At 44.2% G+C, this 23906-nt stretch overlaps 1 protein-coding gene across 11 annotated transcripts in view; it reads left to right on the top strand.

Annotated features, from left to right (window-relative positions):
* The window catches only part of SLC8A1 (solute carrier family 8 member A1), a 400221-nt gene that overhangs the window by 57160 nt on the left and 319155 nt on the right, over positions 1-23906 (top strand). For 2 of the 11 annotated variants that reach the window (XM_072937835.1, XM_072937824.1), the window contains exons 1-3: positions 3076-3121; positions 5804-5965; positions 21806-23640. In XM_072937835.1, coding sequence (XP_072793936.1) covers positions 5897-5965; positions 21806-23640 — 1904 coding nt within the window. In that variant the 5' untranslated portion in view covers positions 3076-3121; positions 5804-5896. Of the gene's footprint in view, positions 1-1502; positions 1646-2391; positions 2430-2589; positions 3122-5803; positions 5966-21802; positions 23641-23906 lie in introns of those variants that run through there. The other 9 variants (XM_072937829.1, XM_072937826.1, XM_072937830.1 and 6 more) reach the window with 9 other exon arrangements.

The raw sequence follows: 23906 nt of genomic DNA on the forward strand, positions 1-23906 counted from the left end.
TCCAAAGTGGTCATGCCAAACTGCTTTGGAGAGGTAACAGCGGAGACCCACAGCTATTCTTAAGCCCAAAGGAAAGAATGGCAATCAATATGTAAGAAGACAATTAAGCAATAGTATTGCCATTGGGATGTACATTACCACCTTCCTCCCTAGGATATTTCTTCTTTCCAAAGCCACAGCCTGTAACGGCCTACATCCTTACCTTTGGGCCAGTGATGTAGCCTTTGATAATTCTTGCAATAAAAATCCAGTCATGTATGACCTTTACAAGGGAGCAAAAGGTTTGATTTGCCTTGGGGCCCAGGAACCCATATAAAAATGCCTTTAATGGGAAATGAAAGGAAAAAGAAATGGGGCTCAGAAATTGAGCCAAATCAAAAATGGTTCCAAATCACTAGGCACTAGGCTGATTTTTAATGGTTCTAGGTAAGAGAACTATTTAATATCAATTTTCCCCCCAAATATTCATATTAACCTAAATATCAGTCTAAATTGGCGGGGGTGGGAGTGGGGAAGAATAAAGAGAACCAAGATGTTGTGTTCATGCCTTCTTAGCTGCTGACAAGATGGACTTTGAGCACCACTGGAATATAGACACTGAAGAACAGGGCTTTTATCACCACATGTCCCAAGCATCCTTACTCTTTCAAGAGAATCTAAGCTTTCACTTAGTTGGCCATAATAGCAATAACAGGCCTCACCCTTTCAATAAAATCTATTGCGATGAGATGCAGTCCACTCACAGTTTCATTTGGCACTTCCATCTAGTCCCTTCAGTTAGCTTTGTCCTATTTTCTATGGGTGGAGTCTAGTTATGTACTTTTCTCAATGTCACTTACAAAGCAGCCACTTTTCTCTCCAAGCCCCTTTCCTTGAGTGTAAGCCAAATGTCTGCCTCTCACACTTTCTTGAAGTCAGGACCCTAAGTAATTTCTGGCTGAGGATATATGCTAACAGAGACATGGAGACCTTCTGCGTCTCCCGACATGTCATTCTGTTCACACCCACTAGTCAGTGCAGTCTAACAAAACGTTTGCATGGAGAGCGGCTTCCAAAGAAATTTAACGCATCGAGGGGGAAAGGAAAATGTTCTTAGGGAAGAAAGAATCTGGGAATATACAAGACAAGAAGAAGTTTTAAGTTTCCTCCATCAAGCTGTGTCCTCAACCACTAGCAAGGGGTGGCAGACCCCTGCTAATTAAAGAGCAGTCCTCATTCAGGCAGCACCACCACCACTCCAGATTTTACTAGAAATGCAGATCCCAAGCCTGCTTCAGATCTACTGCAATCCCTTGGTGATTCATATGGATGTTCATGTTTGAGGAGCATTGACCTAGAATATGGTTCTCAGCTTTGGTTACCGGTAGGCATCAACCAGGGAAACTTCAAAATAATTACCGATAACTGGGTCCCACCCCCAGAGATTCCAAGCTACTCTATCTGGGGTGTGGCCTAAGCACTGGGATTTTAAAAAGCTCCCCAGGAGATTCTGAAGTGCAGTCAGGGTTGAGAGCCACTGGCCAAGAGGCAGAGGAGGGCTACTTTCTCCGCCGGTCCCTCTACCTCCTTTGCCTCATAGTCAAACGGTGGGCTTCCCGGAGTCAGAAACTGTTTTCCTGTGGTCTGGCTGCCCCACAGCTGCACTGTAAGTACCTGGGGGAGAACTCTACTAAGAAACTTACTTTCCGTCTAATGCGCTGGTGTCCCTGCCACTCTCATCCCCCACACATTAGCTAACCACACCAGTGGCGAACGTCAATTCAGGCTTTAAAAATATACACTTGGAGCCCGGCATGAGGAGTGCATCAGCGTCTCGAGATGGGACGCTCAAATCTGTATTTTTAACTAGCTTCCCAGGTGCGTCTGATTTGCAGCCGGGTTTGTGAACTCCACAGCGGGTCTAGCCTTTCATCCTGCCAAGTCATTAAGGATTCGTAAGGATGAATGAGCTGTCAAGAGAGCAAGGGCCTGGTGCAGTGCTCCTTTATTAATTATGGGGAAGTGATGTATTGGCAATGATAATGCTTCTCTTGGAAAGGGTAATGAATGGTTCGTCGATTGCTGCATTAGATCTTCCCCAACTTAACCTTAATGCTCAGCTTTTACTCCCCTCTGTAGTTTTAAAAGCTGCAGGGCTTTCATATTAAACAGCCTCTTGGTCTTTATTCCCAGGTGAACCGCAATCTTGGAGGGAAGCACCAAAGAGAGAATCTATCCGAGTTCTTGGCTGGGGATACCCTCTCCCCGCCCCCATATCTTTATCTGCTTGTGTCAGCTGCTACTAGCTAACGTGTAGGAAAAACACGGAGTGAGGGTTTCAGAGAAAATCTTTGATCTCAGCCCAGATCCCTTTGCTAAAAGAGAGCTTCCTTTAGCAAAGGGATAGAAAGTGGAGGAAGAGAGATATATCCGGATGAACAATTTCAGAGGTGAGAAACGGGTAGGCGAGCCTGGGTTGGGGTCCTGTCCGTGGGTGAGGCCAGGAAGGTTGCAAAGAAAAGTTGCAGCGCGGGTCTGCGCGTGTCATCGATGGGCTGGGCGCGGGAGAGAGCGCTAGCGCGCAGGCAGAACGCACTGCGGGGCCGCGAGCCGGGAGGACAGCGAAAAATCTCCCCGGCGGCCGAAGCTGGGAGGCTGCAAGGGCTTCCCCATCCGGCCAGAGCTCCAGAAACGCGCCGGCTCCCCTGGCCGGCAGTGGCCGAGGGCGCGGGGTTTGGGGGAACCCGGCAGCCCGGGCGGCGGCGGGCCGGAGCGCGCGTGTGAGCCAGTGCGAGGCTGCGGGCGGCGGGCGGGCGAGTGTGCGCGGGAGGGAGTGGGGAGAGGGAGGGGGAGCGCGCGCGCCGCCCGGGCCCCGGCCCTCCCAGCCTCCCGGCCTCCGCGCTGCCTCCCGCCCGCGCGCACCGGCTGCCCGCCGCCGCCGCCGCCGCCGCCGCTGCCGCCGCTCCTGCTCGCGCCGGCGCTGCACGGGAGCCTGCCCGCCACCGCCTGCTTTGTGCTTCCTCCCGAAGATGGGAGCGACCTCTCCCTGCTCGGGAGCTATTTAAAAGGAGGGAGTGCGCCGTATTTCCTCCTAGCGTGGAGGAACAGGGGAAAGGATCCAGCCACACTGCCCCCAGACCAGGTAGGATCTTCTGATGGACAGCAGGAGGGATTTGGTCAGATACCGCCAACTATTTTCCGTTTGTGGTTCAGAAGGCTGCACTTCCCTCCGCTTTGGCAAGGGACTGGCTCCTAAATTGTGTGTGTGTAGGTGTGTGTCTCCCTACCCATTTTCTGGGGTGTCCGTGCTTCTCGGGGAGTGAAATTGCTCGGGCTGGTGCGTCTGGGCGTTGAGTGTGCCCGCCTGCCAGTGCCGGCTGCTGGAGGAAGAAAGGGCTGCTAAGGAGAGATGCTGCACCCTGCACCGCGCTGGGCTTGAGGATCCAGGGCGCGAAGAGCTAAGTCCACCCGGAATGCAGCGCTGCTGGGGATCCAGGCGTCCCCACCCACTGGGCTTGCTCCGCGGTCAGATCCCTGGGGTCTTCCCCAAGGCCACACTCGCGAATCTCCGTTTTTCCAGCCAGCCTTGGGTGCTTCTTCGGCACTGACTGCGGAGAGGAGGGAGGTGTGGCCGGGGCGGGGGGACAGGCAAGGGAGAGATGCAGTGGGGGAGTGGGCTGAAGGGTCCGAGTCTCTGGGCACTCCGCCCGCGTGTGCGTTGGGGATTCTGCACGCACAGGCATCTTTCCCTAAGAGATTCGAAGGCAACTTTACCGATGCATTATCCGCCTCTGGAGCTTTGCTGGCTCTTGGGGAAATGGTCTGTGTTCTGAGATGCGAGGATATCCTTGGCTCCTCCTTAATGAAGAAGAGGGAGGTCTTACGGGTGGACAATCGGCTAGAGAAGCCAAATCTGCCCAGGCAATGCTTTTAAAAATACAGTATGTGTGCATCCTTGATTTTTTTTTTAAATCCCCCTTCCCTCATGGAGTCTGTTGACTGATGAATGGCTTGGGCTGGCAATTCGTATTTCCCTCTCCAGACAAAGTGGCAACGGTTGGATTGAGAGCAGAGTCATCAAATTTAACCAAGAATTTTTTGAAGAAAGCAGTGTGCATGGTGTCCGCAGTCATTGGAAAGAAAGTCAGGCTTTGCACTAGGTATTTGTTTAACCCCCCCTTTGCCTGGCTCCCTTGCTGGCGCTATCTCTCTAGTGCTAGTCAGCCACTAGTGGTTGTGAATATAACAATACAAACTTTGTCCTGCTGGAGGTGTAAAGACTAAAAAGAAAGGGGGAAAAAGGGTATCAGTAGGTGTAGTGGAAGAAGCTTTTTTGAAAATGACAGATGTGGTAAAGACAGTAGCGGCATCTCTGTCATGGAGGAGCTGGCGGAGTAGGTGGAGATTCTGATCAGATCTGGTTAAAGGCGTAGCTTGAGTATCTCCCAATATGAGCAATTGAACATCACAATCCAGCATCTGTGTGCAGATCTCCTAAGTGAAATGGGGAGCAACCAGGAGGGGATTCTGAAAGTATACGTCCCACCCACGCCCCTCAACACACACACACACACACACACACACACACAATTCACACTCACTTTTTTCTCTCTCTCTGTCTGTCTCTCAGAGCTACTCCTGCAGCAAGTCAGGAAAGGAAGGAGGAAAATATAGCTAGATGTTCCATTCATTTCAGAAAAGAAAACAAAGCTGGAATGGGAATGGTTGCTTTTAGGTTCCTCTTTCAAATCCTGTGTTACTTGGATTTAGCTCTATGGGTTTGCTAAACTTGCTTCATTGGGAGGTTAGGTCGGTGTGGGAAAAAAAAAGAAGGAAGGAAAGGAGAGGTCACTCCATCTTTGGGGCCTTGTGAGTGAGAAGGTGAGGGAAGACCCACTTACTTCATTAAAAGCAAGATGTGTTTTCTTACGTGGGTTTCGTTTTCCGGATTCTGCCTGCTTGAAGGATTCCATTTGGATCTAAGGGCTCTTTAGCTGATATTTCTCCCATCTATTAAAAAAGGAACCCTGATTTTTTCCTCCCAAAATGGCTCTTTTATTAAATATGGAATGATTGATTCCTAGGGAAAAAGAAAAGAACTGGACAGAGGTAAACAATTGTTGACTATGGAGCTGTGCAGTGACAGCAAAGAATGTATGTGTCCCTGACAATCAGACTTGGTTTACTCTGTCTTGAAAGCCTAGCAGGGCTGGAAAAGGAGTGTGATGAATTAAAAGAATATGAAAGTTGTGCTTTATATCTGTGTCTTTCTGTGTATCTATCTACCTGTCTACCTCCTGTCTGTCTTTCTATTTATCTTTACTATTTAATGGTTGCTACTGTATCATTTTGGTTTAAAAACTAGATAACCCTTTTGTTGACCATGAAAGGGAAGAAAAATATATAACCCTAGCAGTGTTTTAACTCCAAGTGAAATTACAGGAGGAAGATGAAGTTTTGTCAGTAACACCTACGAGACTGTTTGCAGGAATTACATTAATTGCTCTTCCCAACTTACTATGTTTTGAAAAAAACAATATTCGAGCGCTTCAGCATTTTGTTAGCAAGCTATATTTTAACACCTTTTTTTTATCAGACAAAAATAGACTTTTACTTGTCTTGCAAAGTAAATGCATGGTTCCTTCCTTCTAAGTACTTAATCTGTTTCTTTGACAAAATAAATGATGAGAAGAGCCCTAGAGATCCAGTGAAGTTAGTTGCATTTCCCCTTTAAAGCAAGTTAAAGCTTTCATTGAGCTCATAGATGGGATTCTCCCAGAGTAAGTGCATTTTAGGACTGTACCATCTGATCTTCATGTTCCAGACCAATACCAGGAGCCCCTTCTCCATGATGGCTTCAGGTAGAGGGAGAAAAGCCTGTAGGTGAGAAGCAAGCCAAGCCATCTGCCCCATCAGCATGGAAAGAAACAAGATCCAAACTGAAACAGAAATTAAATCTGGAAAAAGAAATACACAAGTAAAAGAGGTTAGTAGAGCCCGTATCTCGCATGTTTGATAATTTGGCAGTGTGTATGTATGTTGCTTTTCACTAAAAATTAAATTGGTGATTTACATTTGCTAAGAACTTAAGAATAGATTATGCTGAGATCGCTTGTCTTTCAGAGGCTTTCATCCTCTTTTTTTTTCCCCTCTAAGGGGTAAATGTCTCTTGTCAAAACATCTTCTAGTATTGTCCGTATCTCATAATTAGACCCCTCATCATAACCTCTACCAAATAGGCTCCCAACTGATCAGATTCTCCTGCTCCCTCTTGTGGCAAATGTTCTTCCCGACTCTCCCTAGATTTCAGAGCCTGCTTCCTCAGCTTCCTGTCACTTCGCTTCTAATTGTCAGTGGTAATTGGGGCTCGCGAAGCCAGTAGGTCGTGGAACTAGCTGTTTCCAATTTTCGCCATGAACAAAGGGATGCCTATTCCCTGGAGACGTACCTGAAATTTAGTAGAAGTCAACGTCAGGTGTTCCCTGACTTAACTGAGATGGACTAGGTTCTGGGAAAGTGAGCTTTGTGAGTCTTGCCTCTGAGATTTTGATTTGGACTCAGGGCTAGTCCAGTGGGGCTTCATTAAGTGCAGTGGGATTATTTTCAGTTTTCTTTGTTTCTCTTCCAAAAAATAGCTCTCTGTGTCTGTGTCTCTCCATGTCTCTCTCTTCATGCCCATCTCCCCCAGCCACTCACACATACAAACACACACACACACACACACACACGTCACAAAAGATATTTCATACAACACGTATTTTGAAGACTTAAACTCATCAGTGATTAGGTTCTCAACAGAGCTTGTAAATCAAGCAAATCGTTTTCTGAATCGGAGCCTCCTGAACTCCTCTTACTGGTACGTTTTCATTACCAGCAGCTGAGAGTACAGATGAGGAGATCGGAGATCGGGCACCTTGTTCTAGTGTATTCACTCCACTCGGAGGACAGTTGCGCATAGCCCTTGCTACCTCAAGTGTTTTTTGTAGACTTTCTTTGCTGACAACTCTGTATTAAACCCCAAGTGTTTTATGTCTGTGTTTTTGATTGTCCTTTGATCTTTGATCTGCACAGCCAAGAGAGTATAGTAAGTAACAGGGCAGACAGAGGTACATGAGAATCCCATTCTCTCTTTACCTAAAACTTCCTAGCCAATTCTAGAAGGAAGACATGGAGGAGGAGAAAAGTCCTGATTGGCATCTGAAGTGAAGGACATGTGGTTGGTGGATCAAGGGCAAGTACATTATAGGCAGCTGTCTAGAAAGTGATTTGAGAAGCACAGAACATCCCTGCGTTCAAAGCATTTACCCATCGGCCAATATATAGGATCAGAAATTCTCACTATTAGAGACATTTATTTGAATAAAGGAATTCTATCAAGTAGTTCCCCAAAAAGTGCAGTGGAATTGCCCAGGAAAGAGCTACCATTGATTCTCACAAACCATCAGCATTTCTTCACTTCTTAATGTGAATTGGCTTATCAGATCAGCTGGCAGACAGAAAAGTCCTGAAAGTCTGGGACTCAGAAAGATACAGAGGAAGTGGGAGATGTTTCAAAGTGGGTTGCTGCCCAGTTAGTGCCCCCAGAGGGTCCTTCTTTGGCGGAGGTGCCCCGGGGAACCCAACGGCCAGAGCCAGAAGAGGCAAAGATGGACTGCCACCCTGAAATTTTACTTCTGGGGGCAGCAAATGTGACAAAACTTTGTTCTTTCTTGCAAATTTAGCCTATTTGAGCCTTCTGAGAAATGGGCAAAATATGTCCCCTGGTGTGAAAGGATGTCCTTGAAATCTTGAATGGCTTCTACTGTATCATTTTGAAATATTCATACCAGTAGCCTGGAAAGCTAGTGTGATACTCATTCAGACAAAATGTTTTTTTTTTGCATATGTAATAGACCTAGAAAAAATAACTGTAAATATTAGAGTCCATCTTAATTTTTTAGAAAAGACAGAAAAAGTCATCACTTTGTAGATGTCATTGCATGTGGAGTCAGAATAATTTATAATTTCCTGGTTGACTCTAATGTGAGATGAAGTCAAACAGACAAATGGGTGATTCAGCAATTTAGTCCAACACAACCATGATATTTATTGAGTGCTCACTGTATGCAGGGCACAGTGCTGGGCGTTTCAGAGAATGCAGATGATGAAGAGGAGTTATTTGACATTTGCTGAACACCCATTATGTTCCAGACATCAGTCTAAGCACACTGTACATGTTTTCTCTTCCTTGCATGGAAGCATCCTGGTCCCAGTTGAAAGATAAAGACCGTGGCTCAGTTAAAGAACTTGTCCAAGAGTGACTTGGTGGTGGTACCAGTTTTTGAGGGGGTTCCAAAGCCATGCTCTTTGCACCGTGTTCTCTGTTCTTGGGGGTGTCGTGCTCTAGAACACCTAGGTACTGAGCCGAGTGAGATCAATGGTTGCCAAGTCTAATGAGCCAAGAGCTGTAGAATTGAAAGGAAGGGGAGGACATTAGAAAAGGCTTCATGGAGGAGGAGGCATTTTAGTTCATTTTCCAAGGGTGAAAAGGCCTTTGAAAATAAATAGAGCCAAGCTGTTTTTGAAACACGTAACCAGCCCCAGCTAATTTATGATAAGGACTACCCTGGAGCAAGGTTGGGGCCATTTCCAGACTTCCAACCATCTGTGTGTCCCATTCAGGACCGTGGCATGGGAACTGTGGATCTGGAACAAATGACAACGTAAGCCATGGTACAAGCCGTTGTATACATGTATTTTACATGGGCAACCAAAATTGAGGATGAATGTCCAGCATGTCTGGAAGGAGAGAAGCTGTATCAGTCTGAGAAGTGAGGCAAGGAACAGACCACATGCCTGCCTGTTCCATCCTTAAATTTAATGATTGTGTTTTTGTGCCATCAGAGGTGGTTTGGCTTTCTTTATGTTGCGCCAAGTGGCTCTGGTGCTTTCCCTCTTGAGTATCTCCAGCTCCTCACTTTGCTTCTCCTTAAAGCACAGGACCCAGGACCCACTTTGGCTCTGCTCTGCTCAATGCATAGCACCCAGTCCTAGCAGCAGGTTTAGAGAATCGGACTCTATACACCAACCCCAGCTTCCTCCGTGTACCATGGTAGAGTCCCCAGAGTGAGTGGCATCAGCCAGGGGCAAAAGGATAGAGCTTCCAAAAGTGCTCAGTCATTTATCAAATGCCCCTCAGAGGTTACAGGTCACTCTTCCCAAATTATCTACCTTTCACATGTTGGGGGATGTGAGCCCCCTAAAGCTGAAATTTGTGAGTTGGGGTTGGGTAAAGTTGGTGGCTCTTTTTCTCCTGATTCCTTACTGTCTTTCTCTTCATGGCCGTGCAGCTGTCCCTGGCCCTTTTTCAGAACATCTTATCAGTGCTCTTGCTGCGTAGAGCCATGCTAGATCTGGAAGGCACAGTAGAAATCATCTAGTTTTTTGTTTGTTTGTTTGTTTGTTTGTTTTAATAAATAAGCAAATGGAAGCCATATGAAATTAAATGACTTTATAAGTATGAAGTGGAACATAGTTGAATCCTAATCTGACTATGAAGTCATTTCACCAAAGTCATCTCTCTGTTTTTTTGGGGTCTTTTTTTTTTTTGATAAAATAGAAGGCCTCTAGAAATATATGCCTGTGTTTCCTGGCCTCAGCAGTCCCTGAATGTCTAGCAGTGGTTTCCTAGAGTGCAGAGAACTATGACTTTGATTCTAGATTGAGGATATTGATGAATACACGGTACTTAGGCTAAAGCTCTCTGAGGTCAGCAGGCATGTATCATTGTTAGTTTTAATATTTGTTTGAATTCAACAAATGGTGTATTTAACCTCGTACAAGGTCCAAAACTTCTCTGTGCCTCATTTTGTTCATCTATAAGTGGGACTAATAATAGTAGAGTAGTAGTAGTAATAATAGTAATAAAACTAGAGAACCTTATGGGGTTTTTGTGAGGAATAATACCTTAATACTTGAACATTTGAAACAGCTTCTGGCACCAGTGCTCAATGAGGATGGGTTCTTACTACTTGAGAGATGACTTGTAAGAGAGCACTGTCCCTGCCTGTGCCCCTTTACGTTAACATACTCATTGTGCAAGGAAGGTTGTCATGGAGAGCCAGAAGATAAGGACACACATAATGGCATATACCAAAGGTCACAGAACTTTTTTAAAGGGCCACACAGTAAATATTTTTGGCTTTGTGGACCACAGGGTCTGTTCCAACCACTCAGCACTGTCATTGGAGCATGACAGCAGCCGTTGACAATACTTGATGTTGTGTGAACATGCTGGGTTCAATACGATGTTATTTACTGACACTGAAATTTGAACATCATATAAAGTTCATTATCATGAAATACTGCTTTTTGAAATTGTTTCAACTTTTTCAATCTTTTCAAAATGTAAACAAAAAAAAATAGGCATTATAAAAACAGGTGGGTAGGATAAATTTGACCAGTTGGCCATAGTTTGTCAATTCCTGAGACACAGATTGTGAAAGATACAAAGGCCATCTCAGTGGCCGGAGGAATCCCAGCCATTCATTGGGGTTGGTGTTGTGAGAAGAGGGCTGGCCCAGAAACTGAGCCTTTGCTTCAGAACCTGGCTCTGTCACTTCTGAGATGTATGGCTTTGAAAAGTCTTTTAAGGTACCATGGCCTGAGTTTTCACATTGGGAAAGGGGGGAAGGGTCAAGGTTAGATGACTTAGGGGACTTCCTGGCCATAAAAGCAGTTTTCTGAAGGGAAATTGGACATTCAAGAGGGTCATGGAGGACAGGCAGAAAAGTACGAGAAAAGAAAACATGGTGCATATTTGGGTAATTTTCATTCAGTAGCTCAGTTAACCTCCAGGAATAGTAAACCCTGGAAGGTAGACAGGTGATGTCCCATGGGTGGTGACCGTGAATGCCAAAGTGAGGGATTAGAATATTATAGCTTTGGATTGTTAGCAGAATTCCTCACATGTACAGATCAGGCTGAGACAGGGGAAGTGACTTGTCCAAGGCCACATGACTGGCCAGGGAGAGGTGAGCCCAACACTCATTTCTTTTGACCCCCAGACCAAAGACGCTTCTGTCTCCCAGCTTGTCCCCAGCAGCATGGTAGAGTGAATGTAATTAACATCAACTGTATGACTGTGATCCAGAGGGGAAAATTCTTATATAAATTATGGAAGCTGTATTTAGTATTTTCTAAACGTGATCTCAGAGCCTAGCATATTAAGAAGGTAGGTCTGTGAGTAATCCCATTATAGGGAAGGGAAACTGCCGAAGTGTCAACCCAAGGCCTTACCCTCTGGCAACCTTTAGCCTGGCTTCTTGCTGAGTGTTTGTGTGTGTGTGTGTGTGTTTTATTTATTTTTTAAATTGTGGCTCAGATCTTAATTCATCAGCCAAGCCTTTCCCAACACCCTGGCAGGTCAGATCCTCCATTATTTATCAGTTAACAAATGCTTCTTTCTATAACAATTTAAACAAATGTTTCTTTTGGTGCTAATTTATATTAACATCTGTCTTCTCTCTTCCCAGCTAGATGATTAAGTATTAAGTTCCAGGAGGAGAGAGATATGTTTGTTTAGTTCACGGTTCTAGCCCCAATATCTTGCACTTCGCCAGCCACGTAATAGGCATTCAGTGTTTGTTGAATGAATGCAGGACTGGTCTCACACTAGTCACTGATATTGGTGAAAACAGCCCTTCCTTAAGCAAAGATAGGCAGAAGTTACTGTCTTCACTTGTTAAAGAAATGATTAAGCAATTAGTATTTCTTCCTCCACTTTTTTTTCTCTACCTTTGTCAAAGGCTACTATCTAATCTCACTTATCACAATAAGATAATAATATAATAGTCAAGGCATAGTTATTAACATTAAAACCGTAACTCATAAGCCAATATTTAAACAATTCTTCAAATGCAGGTGTATGGGGTTGGTTTAAAGGACATATTCACTAGATACCTTACTTAGTAGAGAAACTGTATGTTTCGTAAACTGTGTTCTGGAATTTGTATGAAAATTTTACATTTTTCCCTCCCTGAAAGCTACTCAATTTATTTTTTCTCTAAACAAATTTGGGTTAGTTCCTTTCTAAGCTGCTTCTGTTTTAAAAATAGATTTGTTCTATATACATATGCATTCAGTTTTAGAGCCATATCACTGTGTATAGTGTCAGGAATTTTAAGAAATTGTAACACAGAATATTGATGAAGGGTCACCATTACATGAGCATCTATCAACTTGAATTTTTACAAACTATTTCATTTTACTTCCTACTTGGTTCATCTCAAGAGTATCCTCTTCTCTAAAAGATTGTGCTTTGTGACTCTGCAGGAGAATTTAAAACGCTGACAAACTTTCAAGTTAACAGGGTTCCATCCTCCGAAAAGCAGTCTGCTTGCAGATGAAGCTTAATGACTCAGGAAAAAAGCTGATGAAATTCACCAGACTCTGCGCACATAACCAGCGTTTTCCTTGTTAAAAAAGGTTTAAAAAAAAAAAAAGGCATTCTGCATGCTCCTATCACAGAGCTTGAAATTGGATTTTGTATTAAACATCCCCAGTCCACGGAGGGAGACGAGAAGGCAAAAAGAGTGACTGCAAAGATTTACTCTTGAGTTGATGGGAACAGGGGAAGTAGGTGAGGATTTTAATAGAAAAGCCTGTAATTGAAGGGGCACAGCTTTCCTCATCACCTAAGGTTTCTGGTTTGGGGTTTAGGTTTCTGCATATCTTCAGGGCTTGTGTCTGGAACCTGGTTAGAAGGTCTCTGAAGACTTCCATTTATCTGGTTCGTTGTCATTTGTCTGTGTAAAGTCCTAGCATCCTTAGCTGTTTCTACTTAAGGAAAGCAGACCAGACCCTTGGCGAAAATTATGAAGTATGTATCAGTTACTCCCAATGATTTAATCTCCTCTTTGGGGAGATCTCCTATTGAGATCTCTTATTAGGGTCTATTTTTCTCTACCTTCTTCTCTTTTACCTCCTACAGACACACTCACCAATGGGCTTCATATTTTGATGCTATCCGGAGTCCCAGTCTGTGAAAACAAAAGCCCACCTGATAAATGATTTCATGTCAACTGCTTACTGACTTTACAACAAATGTATCTAATTTTTAGGCAGTGCCTTCCATCAAAGACCTTATTTAAGTCCTCTGCTCTCTAGTCTGTGTTTGCTAAGCATGCGCTTTATGCTGGTTCTAACCTCCTACCTACTTCTACCTTGTCTGCCTTTCTCCCCTTCATGCTAATGCCAAGACCACCTCCATCAGAGTCACCTAAGGTGCTTGTTAAACTTCAAATTTGGGGGCTTCTCTTTAGAGCTACTGCATATCTGATGATAGGGCCCAGTTATCTGCACTTCAGCGGATTTTTCATATGATCCTTAAGGGACTGAAGTTGAAGAAGCATTGTTCTCTGCCTTTAGTCACATCATTTCTTCCTTCTGGAATGCCCTCTCTCTCTCTGCAGCTTCTGTTATTCTTCCAGTCCCCTCCTTTTATGGAAGTTTCCAGATTCTTTCTACTAATCATGGTCTTCTGAGTAACTATCACTTGATGACTGTAAACATATCAGTACAGGGGCTGTGCTGTGTCCCCCCAGGGTGTTTGATCTGGTGCTTTGTGCATAGAAGCCACTCAATAAATGCTTGGTGAGTAAATAAATGGTCCACTCTCTAGAACTAGAAATATAGGGAGGGCTATACTTCACTCGAACAAATCTCTGAAGGTGAAGTGTCAACAACCTAGTGTGGAACATATTTTTAGGTAGGAAATCTTGTTTGGTGACCCAGATATACATGCATTCATATGACCTCATTTTTTTTTCAGTATATAAGGTCAAATATCAAAGAAGAACTATTCTTTCTCTTCAAGGTGGATGCTGAACAAATTATTACCTGAAATAGTTGTTATTGTCCATCACAAAACCGCTGAAAGATCTGGAGTTCAGAAGAGATGACCTAAGGCTCTCCTCTGGGAGCTCACTACACTTGAACTCTTTTAGTTGCAGGACTATAGGCTGAGCTGTTTGACATTTCTAGGAACCAGATTGTATGACTCTGAGACCCCAGGTGTGTGAACCTGGGAACTAGGTAGTCCACTTTGAGTGCATCCAAGTGAACTCATGGTCCCACTGTCTGAATACACTGGGAAGTCTCTCTTCTTCTGTGATTCCCTAGTAGGGGCTAAGTTCTCTCTTCCAGAAAGGGGACTCACTCCTTGACTCTTGTAATGCCCCACTAGAATGGGAGCTTCTTTAGGGATATTATCTTATTCATCTTTGTGGCACAATTTCTAGCTTGAATGAGTGCCTAAGAAAAGCCTGATGGGCAAATCCATGAATGAATGTGTTGTTTTCCCATTTCTTTGACTTACTTACCAGTTTAAAAATTAAATAAAGTCTTGATCTCCAGACAGTAATTGTGTGGGCTGTGTTGAGATTCTTGAAAAAAGTATTGATTTATGGTTCTTAGAGCCAAGTTTTCACTTCTTTGTTTTGCTAAAATTCAGTATCATTCCCCCCAGCTTTATGCATTGACCTCTTTTATTTTAGTTTTGCTTGCTCATTGCTAGGATTTCATCCTCTCTTTTCTTTTCTCCTGACTGAATGGAAAAACCTTGTGATTATATGACTGTGGAGGGATTTCAGATCTCAGATTTTAGCTGATGATCCCCTCAGTGGATCCTCTTTCCCTGCTACGTGATGACTAGGTGTGCTTGCAAAATCCTTCCTTGGTGGATGGGGAGGAAAACACAAAAGGCTGTTGATGAGAGGATGCAAACTACACACATCTATTCACGTGGGAAGGAGGGGCAGAGTGGGAAGGTTATTCTGCACTGACTGTTTAAGTTAGGAGCTCTTTGCTATGACAGAGCAGTATTGTTGACCTATGCAGTAAAAACAACCAACAGAAAGGTGCTGCCATTTTGGAAAGTGTTACGGTTCTCATGCAAAGTGCCTGGAGTAAAAGCCTGTCAGTCACTTATGTCTGTGTGATTTCAGCCAGTTTACTTTTATGAACCATTTTTTTTTCTCTTTTTAAAAATGAGAGTGATAATACCTCTTTGCAAGACTGTCAGAAAGGTCAGGGGTAGTGAATCGGTATAGCACTGGGGACACAGCAAGTGCTCAGTCATGGTGGCTGTTGTCATTGTCATAAAGGCTCCTGAGTGGGGCCCTTCTGCTGCCCCAGGTCCTGGCAGGACTAATCTAGGGACAGTCCTGGATGGCTTTACATGGAGCCCAAGATTAGCAGAACCAGCTTCCCTTCCAGTTCTTCTTGATTTACTCTAGGAAGACTGTCTTAATTCTCTAGCTTTCTTCCTTCTATCCATATTTCCATGTCATTATGCAGAGTTAATATATTTAAATTCTTAATGCTCTTTCCCTTTCATGGGACCTCCATAACAGAGGTGGTTTTTGGTTGGTGTTTGACTGGGTGTCTTTTTATTGCCCTGAAAGAAGCAGATATGCTCCCTTGAGGATGCCCCAAATATTAGGACCTTCTCAACAGAGCAGATGATCTTGGCATTCTAGAAGAACTCAACAAGCCATGGCTTGTACAGAAGGACCCACACCCATGGCCTGGGGAAAATGTCAGGGTCCCAGCCCCTCTCTTGATACTGGAGATCAAGGTTTCCAGCCTGAGGTCCTCTGCTCGGGAGCCTGAATCACAATTCTTCTCTTCCACCCAGCACTGACGTTGGCTTTTCAGTGTGATACTGGCCCCTGCTAATTTTAGGGACACCCATCTTACATAGGGAACATTTCTAAAGGCATGTGCCTGGCTCCAGCTCCCAGATTCTGATTCATCATCAGAGATCTGGTGAACCAGCACATGACCTGATGAGAAATGTTTCATTCATTTAATTAAAGCAGGTGCTGTGCACCTTCCGTGTAGCAGGCTCTGCTCTAGGAACTGGGGATCAGTGAACAAAAGAGACAGAAGTCCCTACCCTTACAGAGCATACCTCTATTACAGAGACAATAAGCAGAACCATTAAATAAATTATATAGTGTATACAGAGTAATAAGTTTTATATAGAAAAACAAAATAGGGGAAATGGTCACTTAACTTTTCAATAACGTCCTCATTATCCTAAATCCCAAATCCATCTTTCTTTTTTTGGCCTCGTTGCCTGAACATTACCCCAGTTGCTCCCTTTGGTGAATGAGATGGGTGTTTTCTAACATGGGACAGGATCCCGACTCTAATCTTGTGAGTTTAGGCAGGAGGGCTTGAGCCCCTGACGTGATGTCTCACTGCTTGTCTCCTAGAGGACTTGTCCTCATTTATCAGGCAGCAAAGAAGAAACTGTTTGGATAAAAAAAAAATATAATAGCAGAGAGTCACCGTGGAAACGGAACGAGCTTCTTTTTGAAGTGCGGTCACGGTCTGATGGTCTGAGGTTGGGGACCAGGGCAGTAATTGGCACCCTAGATGGATGGTCAGATAAGGAGAGTCGTCCTCCAGCGTCATCTCTTTGTCCAGAAGCATTTAAGTGCTTGCCTTCGTAGTGGATTAGAATTTATGATTGCTTTAATGTTGCCTTAGAAACAGATTAATTGCTTAGCTTTGAGACTTTCAGTCAGCAAGAATCACACAGAAGGGGATTCCAGGTCCTGATGGAGAGTCAAGGAGTTCGTTGGAATAACCCCAGCTGCCAAGCAACAGAATGAGATGAAGCCGCCTTGAGCCCAGGGCTGGTGGGGATGGCAGAGGTGTTCCTTCTGTCGCTGAGTTCTCCTTGTAGTCAAAACTGGCTATACCTCCCCAAGGCTGCCTGCCTACTCCTCAGACCTCCACTGTGGCAGGCTCTTCCTCACTCTTTACAAGGGCAGTTGCAGAAAGATCTGTCTCGGTTGTACATACTCCATTTCTAGGACCTCTGCCTTCGACACAGGTTGCTGGGCTCACTCAGTTTGATATCTGTTCACCATCCTTTGTCGTTGCCATTCGGGTCTGTAATCTGTAGGTACTGTGGTGGTTTGGTTTGTTTTAAAATAAGTAGTGAGCACAAGTGGGTATTCTTGATGCTGTGCTGAAGGCTCCTTTGGAGGATATAATGGATACCCCCAAGCAAGAACTGGCCATGGGTGTCCGAGTTGATCTGAAACCACCATGAAAACCAGCCTCTTCCAGAGTTCAGTAGAGCAGGGCAGAATATGCAAAAGCCAGGCAGCAGACCAACATAAGACAGCCTCCATTTCCTGCTTAATTTTCATAGAAATATGTATTTGAGAAGATAGCAGAGACAGTCAAGTAGATCTACTAGAGTCTAATGACAGAAGAAAGACCCTGAAAGAATGGAGACAAAAAAAAAAAAAGAAGAAGAAGGGACTCACATGTAGATAACACCTACCCCACAGCCTCACAAGCATTTGAATTTGGTATTACTTTAATAAAGAAAGAAACTGAAGTCCAAGGAGCTCTTTTCAGTTGCTTTATGGCCAATAAGCTATAGCAGTGTTTTTTTTTTGTCCATTGATTTTACAAATTATAATGCCACCACCTTTGGAATAGAATTGTGACATTTTTGAGTTAACCTTAGAAGCCCCCTTCCTTTTTCTCTGATGGTGATGATGATTTTTACCACTCCATCCACCCTGAGACACCTGTTCTCTTTTGGCTGAGAACATATTGTGAGATGTGGATTGGGGCAGGGCTTTTTCTTGGCAGACCTAAGAGAGTGCCCTGAGAGGTCATGTAGAAGAGGTTGCCAGGTAATTGCTAAAAGGCAGGAGAGTGAGACGAAGCTATCTCTAGGAACATTCCAGCCCACATGTCACCTCACAGCTGTTGACGCTTTTCTGCTTGTGCCTCTAATCCGTAAGATAAAACCTGGCTTGACGGAAACCTTCCATGGGCCTTTTGCTACCTACCTAGGTCCTCTTAACTCCACATGGAAGGCAAGAGTTTTTCCAGTGGGCTAGTCCAAGCCTGAATCCAACAGTTCTCAAAGATAACTTTGTTCTCAAAGATAACTTTGTACACTGTCAAGGATGATTGAATGCAGCAGTGAATTATATCTGATGCAGAGACAGGCCAGAATTTGAATCTTAGTTCAAGAGTTTATTAGCCGTATGACTTTCAGCAAGTACCAAGCCCATCTGAGCATTTGTTGTCTCGCCTACAGATGGACTAATAATGTCTATTACGTAAGGTTATTGTTGGGCACTGTGCACTGCACAGCTCCGGGGGGTGCTAGCCACACAGACTGATTGAAATGGCAACCCTGAGAGTTGTTGTAACAGGGCAATGCTGGCTCTTGTAAGTATTAGATACAATGATCATGTAAAGAATTCAGCATGGTATCTGAAACAGTGTTAGGGAGCAGAGCATGGTATTATTGTCTCAGGCAATCCCCTGCGATTTGCCTTTATGCCATTTTAGGATTTGCTTCTAATAAGGAAAATAGTTTGGGGGCACAGAAAACACAACCTGCAAAGACCTGGAGGCAAGCAAATCTCGTCTTCAGGGAATGGAAAGAATTTCTATATTTTGGAACTCAGAGGCCAGATCCTAAAAGGTCTAAACAGCCTATTGAAGGGTTTGTGTTTGTCTCCAGGGAAGTAGGCAACCCCTGAGGAGTTGTCAGAGACGTGAAAGAGTCAGGTCTGCACTGGAGCAAGTGCATTTTGGCTGTGAGGTGAAGAACTGGCTGGTGAAAGTTGGCAGTGATCTGAAGGGAGGGGTTCGTTCTGTCAGTCCTGGAGCAGACACAGCTGTGAATCTCTGTTCAGTGCTGAGTCTCTGTATTCTGTTCTGCTCTCTGTGAGCAAACACCTTTCTGATCCTTACAGGTTACCAAGACATTTTAAGTTGCAAATCTTCCAAAAGAGTCACTGCAAATGTTTCTTTCTCCTTTGTAAACTTTAGGTCTTTACTACATCATTGTATATACATTCCAGGCACTGGGATTACTTATAAATCAGATTTTTTTTTTAATAATAGGCAAAAACTCTCCTCTTTGTTCTACCCTTGACCCTCCAGGCTATTCTTCACTGAATCAGCAGAGATCATTTTATTTTATTTTATTTTATTTTATTTTATTTTATTTTATTTTATTTTATTTTATTTTTTTATGGGTCTCTTTCTTTTTAATTTTTTTATTCTTATATTTTATTGAAGTGTAATCAGTTTACAATGTTAGTTTCAGGTATACAGTATACACATACATACACATTTATATTTTTTTCAATTTCTTTTTCATTACAGCTCATTACAAGAAACTGAGCATAGTTCCCTGTGCTATACAGTACGTCCTTGTTGTTTATCCATTTTGTACATAGTAAGGTGTTATCTGTTAATCCTAAACTCCTAATCTATCCCTCCCCCCATATTTCTCCCACCTGGTAACCGCAGCAGAGAGATCATTTTAGAAGGAAAATCCGCTCATATAACACTTCTGATTGGAACCTCCCTATGATTCCCATCTTTCTCACAGTCAACGCCAACATCATATAGTGGCCTCAGCACCCCTCCTGGTCCATCCCCACCTTGCTCCCCTCACTCACTGCCCTCTCATTGCACTGGTTTCTCCATGGGCCCCAGACTACGCAAAGCACAATTCCCATCAGGATCTTGACACTTCACTCGGAATTTTCTTCCTGCAAATATCCACAAAGGTTGGTCTGTTGCTTCCTTTGAGACTTTGCTCAAATGTCTCCTTATCAGAGAGGCCACCTTTAAACCATCGAGTGTAAAATCATGCACGCCATGTGTGTGCACACACAGACATACACTCACACACTGACACACACACACACAGACTTCTGGTCCTACTGACTCTGCTCCCCACTCCTCCACTACAACAGCACTTTTCACCATCTGACATTTAACATTCATACTTATCTGTTTGTTTCCTGCCCATTCGAATATAAAGTCCACAAAGACAAACTTTTTTTACTCATTGAATTCTCAGGACCTAGAAGAGAGCCTAGCATGTCATTTTAAAATCTGTCTAGGCGGCCCTCGTAAATATCTGTGGGAGAAATGACTGCAGAGGGAGTTAGCACGAGGCCTTCCTCTGCTCTTACAGGCTGGTTCAATGTCACCTTGTTTTCAGGAGAGATCCTCCAGCCCACTCAAGCCCTGCAATGACTGAATAAGTAGACACGCTGACCATGAACTTTTGCATATTTGGAAAATGCGCTGCTTCTATTTTTTTCGACCTTTTACTGAGCATGGAATTCTACCACCAGGGCCCTCTGCTGTGTCTTCTTTAGCATGGGAAAAATGTCAGAGCTTATCTCCCAATAGTGATGAGCTAAAAAAAGGGCCTTAGGCGATGGTGGGCTCTCTGAGGGTTTGCCAGAAAGTGCTGGACTCCATGAGGGGTTCTCCTGGGCCCTGAATGTGGTTTTCAGTAGCAAACCATCCGCGGCAAACACAGGCTGGAGAATGCAGGTGGATGTTGGGGTGACTCTCAGACAGCCTGAGGCTCTGAGGGGCTCCAACCCAGCTCCACTTTTAACTTTGTGTCAGACCTCAGGGCTTTGCTCTGATTCAGAACCCTTCCTTCTAACACTGTGTTATCTGATGTCATAACTGGCCTTTTAGATCCGAGTTACCCTGACTTAGAGCAGACCCTTCTCTGCTTCAGCACACCCCCAGCCAAAGCCCCAGGGGCAGAGGTTATATGAGGTCACTGAGAGACAGAAAGACTGGTAAGCAAAGCAGAGTGGTGGACGGAGCCACCATGGACCTAAATTCGCCCACTAGCGATGCTGTTGTCATATCCCTGATTACCTACATCCTTCATCACCTGTGTACTTTGTGGTCACTGTCCTTTTGCCACATGAGCTCATTTAGGTGGAATTATTACCCTTGCGTGTTTCGGTCATCTGAATCCTCTATAGAACTAATACGTGTTTTCAAATGATCGTGAAAGGGATGACTTCGACTCGGAGAAGGAAGATTTTATGGCTGGTAACACTGATTTCACAGGCTGCCAGGCAAGAGTCTGAGAGATGCCTAGACCTGGTTATCTCCCTTTCCTGTTGTGGACGGCCTGCAGGTTCTAGAACGAGATCTGTACACAGATGTGAAGAGCTGTGCTTAAAGAACCAGACGCCCAGCTGCTCCTGCATCAGGAGACCCGAGCTTGCTGAGGAGAAGGAGGAAGTGTGCTCTCAGCAAAACATGCTTTTAAAAACTGCCCTTAATGTGTGGGATTATTGCCTTATGGCAGATTTTTTTTTCTCCCTCAAGTACAAATACCACTGGGCATTGATTGCAGCCCAGTTTAAAGATCACTCTGTGTTTCCAAGACCAATAGGACACAATTTCATGAAGTGCAGTGTAAACTGTGTTCCAGAATTTAAGATCATCACCAAACCTTGTGTTGGTAGGATTTTGAAAGTCTGAATGTCATAACCTCTACCTTAACAAGGTGATTTTGGCAATGAAACAGTTTCTGGAAGACGATTGTACTAAGCAGAATTTAAAAGAAAATCTGCTTGAGCAACAAGGAGAAAGTTATTTAATGCTTCAAAAGTTTTTTTCTTTCCTTTTATTGGCTGTTAACAGGCATACATGTGTATTCAATGAAGCAAGGTTTTAATTGAACTTTGCATTCCAATAAGTCTGTTGTATACATTGTTCAGGGGATGGGGACTACATAGAGAAAATCCACAAAGGGAGAGATTGAGTTGTAACCTTTACAAAGGATTGCTTAATCACAGATGGGTTCTTAGAATCATGATTCATCATAGTATGGTGATAGTCAAATATAAACAAACAACTGGTAAACATAATAAAAACAAGTCATTAGTCATGCTTTGAATCTGGCTCTAACGGTGTGACTCTTTTTTCCACCCTCCCCCCATCTTTTTCCCAGTAGGTGGGGACGATAGTTGGAACTCTGCCATCGTACGACATGCCGCGATTCAATCTCTCCCCCACCTTTTTGATGGGATTTCATCTGTTAGCCATGCTGGTTCTCTTATTTTCCCACGTGGACCCTATAAGTGCTGAGACAGAAATGGAAGGAGAAGGCAATGAAACAGGCGAATGTACAGGCTCGTATTACTGTAAGAAAGGGGTAATCTTACCCATTTGGGAGCCCCAAGATCCTTCCTTTGGGGACAAAATTGCTAGAGCAACTGTGTATTTTGTGGCCATGGTCTACATGTTTCTTGGCGTCTCTATCATTGCCGACAGATTCATGTCCTCTATAGAGGTCATCACTTCTCAAGAAAAAGAAATCACCATAAAGAAACCCAATGGTGAGACCACCAAGACGACTGTGAGGATCTGGAATGAGACGGTCTCCAACCTGACCTTGATGGCCCTGGGCTCCTCGGCACCAGAGATCCTCCTCTCAGTGATTGAAGTGTGTGGCCACAACTTCACAGCAGGAGACCTCGGCCCGAGCACAATCGTGGGGAGCGCTGCGTTCAACATGTTCATCATCATCGCGCTTTGTGTTTACGTGGTCCCAGACGGGGAGACCAGGAAGATCAAGCATTTGCGTGTGTTCTTCGTGACGGCAGCTTGGAGCATCTTTGCGTATACCTGGCTTTACATTATTCTGTCTGTCATCTCTCCTGGGGTCGTGGAGGTCTGGGAAGGTTTGCTGACTTTCTTCTTCTTTCCCATCTGTGTTGTGTTCGCTTGGGTGGCAGATAGGAGGCTTCTGTTTTACAAGTATGTCTACAAGAGGTATCGGGCTGGCAAGCAGAGGGGAATGATTATCGAACATGAAGGAGACAGGCCATCTTCCAAGACTGAAATTGAAATGGATGGGAAGGTGGTCAACTCCCATGTTGACAGTTTCTTAGATGGTGCTCTGGTTCTGGAGGTGGACGAGAGGGACCAAGATGAGGAAGAAGCCAGGCGAGAAATGGCTCGGATTCTGAAGGAACTCAAGCAGAAGCATCCAGAGAAAGAAATAGAGCAATTGATAGAATTAGCTAACTACCAGGTCTTAAGTCAACAGCAAAAGAGTCGAGCATTTTACCGCATTCAAGCTACCCGCCTGATGACTGGAGCAGGCAACATTTTAAAGAGGCATGCCGCTGACCAAGCAAGGAAGGCTGTCAGCATGCACGAGGTCAACACAGAAGTGGCTGAAAATGACCCTGTCAGTAAGATCTTCTTTGAACAAGGGACATATCAGTGTCTGGAGAACTGTGGTACTGTAGCCCTGACCATTATCCGCAGAGGTGGTGATTTGACCAACACAGTGTTTGTTGACTTCAGAACAGAGGATGGTACAGCCAATGCCGGGTCTGATTATGAATTTACTGAAGGGACTGTGGTCTTTAAGCCCGGTGAGACCCAGAAGGAAATCAGAGTCGGCATCATTGATGATGATATCTTTGAGGAGGATGAGAATTTCCTTGTGCATCTCAGCAATGTCAAAGTATCTGCCGAAGCCTCGGAAGATGGCATCCTGGAAGCCAATCACGTCTCTACACTCGCTTGCCTGGGGTCTCCCTCCACTGCCACCGTGACTATTTTTGATGATGACCACGCAGGCATCTTTACTTTTGAGGAGCCCGTGACTCATGTGAGTGAGAGCATCGGCATCATGGAGGTGAAAGTGCTGAGAACGTCTGGAGCTCGCGGAAACGTCATCGTTCCCTACAGAACCATTGAAGGCACTGCCAGAGGTGGAGGGGAGGACTTTGAGGACACTTGTGGAGAGCTCGAATTCCAGAACGATGAAATTGTGTAAGTTCTCTCTTTTTATTTTAATACCTGTGTGTGTGTGGTTGAGTGTGTTCGTGGATGTGCCAGTGTGTGCATGTTTTTTAAAACCTGAATGGCAAAGAAAATGTGGAATAGTTACTATGTAAGACCACTTTCAAATTATCAAAATATCCTAATTTCTAGCTCATGAGCCAGTAATCAGTATGCTATATATGCAGAGATCTGAAGTTGATTTTATTTTTTACTTTTGGACTGTTAACAGCTTTTAAGTACATCTGTAGATCATG

This window comes from Vicugna pacos, chromosome 15, assembly GCF_048564905.1.
Source record: "Vicugna pacos chromosome 15, VicPac4, whole genome shotgun sequence".
NCBI lineage: Eukaryota > Metazoa > Chordata > Mammalia > Artiodactyla > Camelidae > Vicugna > Vicugna pacos.